The sequence below is a fragment of the Henckelia pumila genome, chromosome 4 (assembly GCF_033568475.1).
Source record: "Henckelia pumila isolate YLH828 chromosome 4, ASM3356847v2, whole genome shotgun sequence".
NCBI lineage: Eukaryota > Viridiplantae > Streptophyta > Magnoliopsida > Lamiales > Gesneriaceae > Henckelia > Henckelia pumila.
Window position 1 is genome coordinate 8,382,141 of NC_133123.1, and position 8,753 is coordinate 8,390,893.

The window sequence follows — 8,753 nt, forward strand, 5'->3', positions numbered from 1 at the left end:
AACTTCTTGCCCTGATTCTAGTTACCATTGTCAAATATTATTCGTCTTTTATATTGTCAATCCGTGGTTTTTAACATGAGGGTGTGATGTACATATTTGTGATTTGTTTTATAATTTTTGTACTCGGAACTTATGCGGAGCAACTTTACAATTAGCGTTTCAATGGAGCTGACCACCTAATTTTACATCACAACTTAGCAACATATTTTCCAATCGATCTTGGAAATATATAAAGCAAACGCTTCTTGCTTTTTTAAAGTGTTATTTATCGTTCACTATATTTTCCAATGCATTATCCAATTATTTTTCCCATGACCTTTTATATTGCATTTTTTCTGACGAGGCGAGAAGAATCAGTCGCTTTAGAGATCCAGTATTCGTTTAACTATCTAAAGATCTTGAATTAAGCAGTTTTTATAAATAGTTGTCTTTACACCTGACTTATTATCTACTGGTGCAGTTGTAGTCTAAGCTTGACTAAGTCATTTGAAAGAGCTGCAGCAAAGATGGCACGTGCCATAATCATATTACCAACAAAGGGAGATCGGTAAGAACTTAATTGGTCCTGGATAACTTGTTTAATTTAATGGACATGTGATTGACAACAGTTTATAATATTATTTAGTATTTTTAGTATTTCCCCTGAATTTGATTATGAATTAAGAAGGTTCTGACAAAAAAACTTGGTTTCCCAGCTCCCTAAAATTGTAGTAGTGACTAGTGACCTTGAGGAATGCCCATTTCGCCCACAATATTTCAACAGAGCTGATTTTTGCCCAAGTCTTTTCTTCATATATGACTTGTAACAAGGCTTGTCTTTTATGGCCCTTTTGCCTTTTATCGAGATATTGTCTTTGCTGCGATTTATTTTGTAAAATCTGAAACCTAAAGCTAAATTTTACTTTGTTAGATATGAAGTTGACACGGATGCATTTCTAACAGTACTTGCTCTTCAACCCGTTCTTATGATGGCCTCTGTACCTACTATAGTTGAGGTTAGTTGCAGATGGATGGTTCTTTCTACATTATGAGTCGTGAAGTTTTACTCTCATTTGTGATACAGGTCTCGAGTTCAAACACGTGCCAGCTTTTAAAATCAATCTCAGGGTTGAAAGTGGAGCCTGTAGAAAATGTGGCATCCAAATTATTTGTTCAGTGTTCTAGACAAAAAGGGCTGATAAAGATATACAAACACTTGCTAAACTATCGAAGTAAATCCATATCCTTTCTTTTCCTTGGCATGATAGTCATCTTTATGTATTTTTCAGCTATCTTTGCTGTCTATGGAACAATATTCTCAAAGCTTTAGAAAATTGAAAAATATAACTGTTCTCTTGACACGTCAAAACACGGGATGTGAACAACATCATGCATTGTGCTTTCTTATTGACTTTAATTCTCATGCTAATTTCTGACCACGGATATCTCAATATTGCAGAAAATGTGTTCAATCTTTGCAATTTTCCTAATTTAGCCGGACTAACTTACAGGCAATTGAGGTGTGGGTTTCAAGAGGTATAACCGTCCTGTAGGAGGTTTATTAATTTTATTTGTTTCTTCTGGTTTCTGAATCTATGAAGTTTTGGTTAACTTATTTTTTTGTTGACTTTTTTCAGGCAGTTGTTTGTGGGCTTTATCGGGATGGAAGGGTTAGTTTTCACCCAAATGATGAAGAAATTTTGGAAGTAGCTGACAAGGTATGTAAATCTTGCCGATAGCTACTTCAGTTCGTTTTTCACAAGGATTTATGGGTTTTCCATTGCTTTTCCATTGCACACACTAGCATGTGTAACATTCATGTGCCACACGTAGGTTCTGTTTATCGCCCCTATACATGGAAAGAAGAAACCAAAACTCTCATATCCACGAGAAAATGATAGCTTGACCAATGATCTTGAGGCCATAAATCAAAGAAACGCATTCCAAAGCCAAGCATCTGATGTTACAAAAGAGCGGTTACAGAATATGGTAGAAAGACCAAAAAAATCAGGTTCCAAGGTATGTGATACCAAGTGATGAATAACTGCTGTTATTGTGCATTTCTTAGCTGAAGGGTTGATTTTGTTCAAACATTTGCATGAAGGCATCAGACTCGTCCCTAGGTCCAAAAGAATGCATACTAATACTTGGATGGCGCCACGATGTTGTAAAAATGATAGAAGAATATGACAACTATCTTGGACCAGGCAGCGTGTTGGTACTCTCCCTTTATCTTCTGCCTATCTCCGTATCTTATATTTCTCTTGTGAAAAGGTTTCTATTTTTCATCTCAAATTTCTCCGTATCTGGATGCGTAAGAGCAGGAAATTCTATCAGAGGTTCCGATGGATGAGCGAAACAAGGCAAATAAGCTGGCTTGTCAGAGTAAACTCAAACATGTCAAAGTTTCTCACCGGGTAAATCTACACCACACCCTAAGTATGTCATTTCATTTATACTTGTTTTACGAATACATTTCATTCATCTTCGTTCCCAATGGTACTGTTGTCTGTCCATTCATCACAGGTTGGAAATCCAATGGATCATATCACTTTAGAAGAAACCATTATTAAATTTCAAAGGGTGTTTCAGAAAGAAGGTGTTCCATTTTCAATTGTCGTAATATCTGATAGAGAGTGGGACATTGGAGGTAAGGCGTATGATGCTGATTTGTATCGAATTAGCTCAGGTTTTTTATTGATCTTTATCCTTGTAAATTAATGGTTTATAGATTCATCAAGGACGGACAAAAACTCAACATACTGTCTTCTTCTAGCTGAAAGTATATGTGGTAAACTTGGTGTAAAGGTGCGGTTCTTTAAAATTCTCCAACTCTTTACTTTGTCTAACACTTGTTTTCGAATGAGGTGCAATATGGAAACTTTTCTCATGTTTTTAAAGTAGTTTGATGAATCTTGCAGGTGCAAAATCTGGTTGTTGAAATTGTGGATTCAAAAATGGGAAAGCAAGTAATTTTTTTCCCAAGAACCTAAATTGATCCTTTTAATGCAACCACACTCACAATGTTACTTTTATACAGCCACTTCAAAAAGAAGTCACTGATAGCTAAATCTCATTGCTTCATAGATTGCTAGGATCAGACCAACCCTTACATATATTGCGGCAGAGGAAGTAATGAGCCTTGTGACAGCTCAAGGTTTAGAAATTCTTATCTCACCATCTTAGAAACCAAAAAAAGGGAAAACATTATCATCTGTCACATCATAATGGTTTTAACAAGTCTCATCTTTCTTTTGGCAGTGGCAAAGAATAGTGAATTGAACGAGGTTTGGAAAGACATTCTTAATGCAGAGGGAGATGAAATTTACGTTAAGGTTTAAAAAAGCATTCATTTCGTTCATCCTGATTTATTGTATTAAAACTTGAGAGAGCTTTAGCTGGTTTTCTGAGACATGAGTCGACTTATCAAGTGTCAGAAAATACAGCATATAGCTTCATAGTATTGTTCACGATTTTTGGACAGGATATAAGTCTCTACAAAAAGGAAGGCGAAAATCCCACATTTAGCGAGCTATCAGAAAGAGCGTATCTCCGAAGAGAAGTTGCCATTGGTTATGTCAAACAGAACAAGAAGGTATCTTGCCTGCCTTTCTTTGGTTATATATATTGAAATGATAACAGTGCATCGATGCTATGTTTCAATTACTGCAGGTCATCAACCCAATTCCCAAGTCCGAGCCCCTAACTCTCCACCCGGGTGACTCGTTGATCGTGATATCAGAGCTTGAAGGAGAACAACCGGTGGTATTCTAGAATCTGGTTGCTCATAATCGTTCTTTTTGCTATTTTTCCCCCCGTTTCTCATCGATATATCATTTCCAATTTTCTTATTCTTTACTGGCGGAATAAGTAGTTGTATGGGAAATGTATAGTTTACTAACATAATAAAATGAAGGTTTTCTCTAAAGAATAGTTTGGTTGTTTTTCCATGAAATTCATTCATCCTGCTAAAAATGTTATATACCAAATGATGTACTCTATATGAATTAAATTTTATATATAAAAATTGGTTCATCAGAAGATCTAGATGGAAAGCATGGAGCATTTATGCTAAGCTCATGTTCCATCAGCTGATATTCAACATTATGGGCGCAATGCCAACTCATTAACTTGCTAGGTCAATAACCTTGGTTTTTCTTATGCTATTTTTTTTGTTTATGAAATGTACTTCATGAAATTTTGATTCACTAATGAAGCTTGTGTTAAAAAAAATAGTAATAACGTTGCACATAGATAAACATATATAATCCATTATAACTATATGCATTATTTATTTATTTATTGATGGTATTTATTTATTTTTCCATAACGTGTGGTGGAGTTTTTGGGTATAGACTCTAGAATTGTCGGGTGAGACTATGTTCTATCTGGTGGAGCTAAGCCCTTGGATCATGGCATGTGGACCCCACATGTTTTCATGTGGACCCTATTGATCAATGGGCTATGCTGCACCTGGAGAAGAACTATAGGTGAGAAAAACTACAGGTGCAGCATAATCTCACCCAAAATTGTCTCCCTTCTCCCCTTTCTGGGAATGCGGACCAAAAAGGCGGTGACATTTTATTTTATTATAACGTGATAAAGGTAAAATTTTGTAAAGAAATTATTCCTAGGGCAATGTCAAAATGAATTGAAAAATGTTATACTTAAAATTTGCCTCATGTGTAGTAAGTAACTAAGTATGCAACAATTGCTTGTAATCGAGCTGGAAATAATTCACTTTTGGGATAAAAACAATTATTCAACAATGAGATACAAATAATCTTGACTCCTTTTGTATTCACTTTCCCAACAAATGCGTATATTCAAGATCACAACGCAAACAGATGTTCTTGTATGAAGAAAACACAACCGAAATCCAAATATATACCAAGGATGTATATATATATGCATATCTTTGTACAATTGCTTGCACATGGATTTAATTATTACAAGCAAAACATTGAAAATCAAATCTCAAAAGAACCTTTATAAAAAAAAAAAAAAAAAAGAAGTAATAGTATAAAAATATTGTAATTTCTACGTATCTTCTTTTGATTAATTAAACCTCCTCCCCATCGAGGTTGCAGAAAATTGTTGAATACAAAGAAAGCAACTTCATGAAAATCCAGAGTTCTTGGTGAACTCTTAATTTGTGATTGACTAATCGTCGTAAATCATGATTCTCTCTCCCGTGAGAGGGCCTCATTTTTCTTCCTTTTTTTTTTGGCACATTTTAAATAAAACCCATTAATAATAATCCAAGATTAATAAGTGTGTCTTCTCTTCTCATGCACCAAAACCTAATCCTTTGGCTTCTGATCCTTTCATGATCCTCAGTTTCTTGCAGGATGACTTGAACATACTGCCAAAATATATAATACGATATGCATAAGAAAATATAAAGGGTGCATGCATGATTAATTTTGCATGTGGTAAGAAATTAATTTTATACAAAAACTATAGGAAAGATTTAGATAAGGAATTAATAGCTAGGGAATTAAGTACTCACTCCCATGGAACATCTCCAACAAGCATCAAATCGCCATCTTTATCTTCATATGCAGGTGAATATTCCGATCCTTTGTACCCTTCCCTCTCTGAATATTCCCCTAATATACATATATATATCCACCAAATTAATTACTCCATGTGTTTAGAGCATGATCAATCCCAATAACCATTATTTAAACCGGAAAGAAAAGATACCTATGGAGAGTTTGAACATGTTTTCCAAAGCCTGTAGGAGTTGCGAGTATCCATCGTAAACTTTGAGATCGATCTTTCTAAGGTAAGGGGCACCATCCATGCTAACTTTCACGTAAATCCCAGCTTGATCAGATTCTGTATTAATCTTCATCTGTACAATATTATTGCTTTTCCGGCAAGACCTCACCGGCGGCCACCCCACTATCTGTGCCCTGGAACCAATCATCAATCACCAAACAAACAAATCAGTCACTAATAAGTTTTTTTTATATGATACCACAGATATATAAATAATCTTCTTACTTGGGTGCTGGTGGGATTTCGGGAGCAGAAGAAGAAGCCATATTCGATTCAGCTGGCAAGGCTCGCTTGTTGTTAATCTTTGGAGTTCTTGGTTCTTGTACTTCACATTCATCCGTGCCTGGCAATCCCAATCTCAGCTCAGTTGCCTTCAAATTAAGATCGCTCTCCATTTTCTTGCTATAGCCAAATTACTAAATTTGTTTTCAAGATTTGCAGTGTGTGTATAATGTTTCTTGGGATTAAGCTAAGGAAATAAATGAGAGTTGATTTATAATTAGTGCATGAATTTGGAGTTAATATTGGAGTTTGAGTGCATGAATTTGGGACAAAGCAAGATTAAGATGTCCGCAAATGATGAGGCAAGGGATCCCAGATTTAGGGGACAGGAGAGGGACAAACTCGGCCGCCCATAATGGATATTATTATTATTTTTTTTTTTTCTTCATACGGTCAAGATGCGTTTTCGGGGGAAGTTAAACAAAATTATTATATTTATATTTGCTTATTACAATATGAATATATCGTGAATACCAACACATAATAATCTTTGTAACAAATAAGATTTAATAATTATTTATATATGCGACATGATGAATACAGAGTAACATGCATGCTTGAGACATTGTTTTGGTAGTATAATATATACTTGGCTTTTAGATATATGGAGGTGAATTCCATGTGAATGGATGGGGTCCACTTGAGTGTTGGGTATTGGGCATGTAGACCTAAATTATTCTTGGCAAGGGCCATATTTTATTAATTCCAAGAAATCTTTAAAATAAATGTGTATGTATGTATGCATGAGTTAATTATAAGATATCATGTGGGACAATCTCATACATTTATTTTTGTGAAACAGTAATTAAAACAAATAAAAATTAAGATATTTATATCACAAAATTGAATCATAAGACAACCTCACGAAAAATTATATATAAAGCACGGTCGTCATTAATATATATTGTTGCCATTTGTTCAATTTTGAAAAATATTTGCACATGCATATAGTATTTGCTAGCTTCTGTCATATTGTCATGTGATACTTTAAATTAGTCAAGAAGAAGTTGTATTATGATTTTATCATATATTCATTACGATTATATGTATCAAAATCACGATGTTTTCTTTTCCAAAATTTACTATATATTCTTTTAACTGTTGAGACAGAGTCTAATAATTGTTTGGTGAAAATTGTATAATTATTAAGAGGTGGAGGACAAAGTGATATTAACATAGATGAGTAAATTCTTTTTTGGAAAAAAAAAACATTAATTAATTTACAAATAAAAAGATCCAAAAATTAGAAGAGAATGAGAGTCTTTTTTTGTCAACGATTTCTTTTTCTCATTATTGGTTTTACGAAAACAAATACTCTTGGACTATTTTTTGGGTTTTTAAAGCAAAAAAAAATTCCTAAGATGTGATTTTGAAGACTGGCCAGATGATTTTCTTATTAATCAGATACCGCCGCATCGTGCGTGAAGTTCGGTGCATGCGTCCATATATACATCTTAATCCAATCTATAATTTTTTCAATTATAATCGACGATATTGATCCGATATATGGTAGCTTTTTCTAGGTCGTTCTACCAATATTAAGTTATAAACTCACGAGTTATCCATCCAAAATACTTACCTATTAGGCCGTGTACGTGATCTCATGAGTTTATAAATCAGTTTTTAAAAATTTAATATTTTAACGTAGAATATTATAACACGTACAAATGTTAAAGTGGAAAGTTGAGTAAATCTTTCAATGCAATTGGGTCATTTTGATTGCTTTGCTCTTCATTCCAGGACTGTATGTAGGGGTGGTTCGGTACGTTATACCGCGGTATTCAACGAATAGATATCGTACCGAAAATTTCGGTATACCGACATGTCGGTATACCGAAATTTCGATATGACATAAATCCAAACCGATACCGTATCGAATACCAAAATTCGACACGGTATCGGTATGATACCGTGTATACCGATTTTTTAAACTGTTTTTTTTAAATGTCGGTATATGCGGTATCATACCGATACCGTGTATACCAACTTTTTTTTCGGTATACCAAAATATCAAAAAATTGAAAATCTTATACCGATACCGAAATTTTCGGTATATATGATTTTTTTTCGATACGGTAAAGGCGGTATAATAACATTTCGGTATTTTTCCCCAACGCTAGTTGTACGTCACCGTCACAAGATATTTATGGAGAAAGAAGATCACATCAATTTGTACTCGTGAATGATGTAAATTATGAAAAAAACATGCCTTGTGATGCAGGCATTGGTATGGCGAAACACCAGAGGGGATCTGGCTCCACCATACGTACAACTAAGATCGTGCATTAGCTATCACTATTTTTGGAATTTTTTCACAGCGTATTTGAAATTTCCATTCTCAAAATTCTAGATTCATAAAATTTAGTATAAGATATACGCCAACACCCCTAATGGTTTACATATATACAGGGGCGGATTCAGAATTAGATGTTTGGGGGGCCGATTTGCCCACACACACAAATTTAAAAAAATAATTATTATATATTAGATATGTTGGACATCACAACTCTACTGAGTTAACAGAAAACTAAATCCGATACAATTATTTTAAAAAAAAACAGACACAATATTCAAAACCCACTTAAAAGAAAAAACAAAGAAAATTAAACAAAACACTATTTATCACCAATTTATTACTCTTTCCAATAGAAGAAATCTAGGAAACTAGATATCAATTCTGAAAATGCTTTTGGAAATAATAAGAC

The 8,753-nt window shown here is 34.1% G+C and overlaps 2 protein-coding genes across 4 annotated transcripts in view; one reads left to right on the forward strand and one right to left on the reverse strand.

Annotated features, from left to right (window-relative positions):
* The window catches only part of LOC140863122 (putative ion channel POLLUX-like 2), a 59,451-nt gene extending 55,463 nt beyond the window's left edge, over positions 1-3,988 (forward strand). For 2 of the 3 annotated variants that reach the window (XM_073266294.1, XM_073266295.1), the window contains 15 exons: positions 461-547; positions 911-995; positions 1,064-1,211; positions 1,439-1,515; positions 1,617-1,697; positions 1,813-1,998; positions 2,084-2,197; positions 2,304-2,396; positions 2,506-2,629; positions 2,711-2,787; positions 2,901-2,948; positions 3,067-3,136; positions 3,241-3,314; positions 3,464-3,574; positions 3,652-3,988. In XM_073266294.1, the coding sequence (XP_073122395.1) occupies positions 461-547; positions 911-995; positions 1,064-1,211; positions 1,439-1,515; positions 1,617-1,697; positions 1,813-1,998; positions 2,084-2,197; positions 2,304-2,396; positions 2,506-2,629; positions 2,711-2,787; positions 2,901-2,948; positions 3,067-3,136; positions 3,241-3,314; positions 3,464-3,574; positions 3,652-3,753 (1,477 nt within the window). In that variant the 3' untranslated portion in view covers positions 3,754-3,988. Of the gene's footprint in view, positions 1-460; positions 548-910; positions 996-1,063; positions 1,212-1,438; positions 1,516-1,616; positions 1,698-1,812; positions 1,999-2,083; positions 2,198-2,303; positions 2,397-2,505; positions 2,630-2,710; positions 2,788-2,900; positions 2,949-3,019; positions 3,137-3,240; positions 3,315-3,463; positions 3,575-3,651 lie in introns of those variants that run through there. The other variant, XM_073266296.1, reaches the window with a different exon arrangement.
* Positions 3,989-4,774: 786 nt separating this feature from the next.
* LOC140864811 (auxin-induced protein 22B-like) lies at positions 4,775-6,342 on the reverse strand. Its single transcript, XM_073269195.1, has 4 exons — positions 5,992-6,342; positions 5,689-5,900; positions 5,492-5,591; positions 4,775-5,344 (listed from the first exon to the last, which is right to left on the reverse strand). The coding sequence occupies exons 1-4, from the start codon at positions 6,159-6,161 to the stop codon at positions 5,269-5,271; spliced, it is 558 nt and encodes a 185-aa protein (XP_073125296.1). The 5' UTR covers positions 6,162-6,342; the 3' UTR covers positions 4,775-5,268.
* Between the last annotated feature and the right edge of the window lie 2,411 nt (positions 6,343-8,753).

Bases quoted from the DNA above. Each gene is read 5' to 3' on its own strand.
- LOC140864811 (XM_073269195.1), bottom strand. From the start codon at position 6,161: ATGGAGAGCGATCTTAATTTGAAGGCAACTGAGCTGAGATTGGGATTG. The intron at 5,901-5,991 runs GTAAGAAGATTA...GATTGGTTCCAG, and splicing joins GAAATCCCACCAGCACCCAA to GGCACAGATAGTGGGGTGGC. The intron at 5,592-5,688 runs GTATCTTTTCTT...TATGTATATTAG, and splicing joins CATGTTCAAACTCTCCATAG to GGGAATATTCAGAGAGGGAA.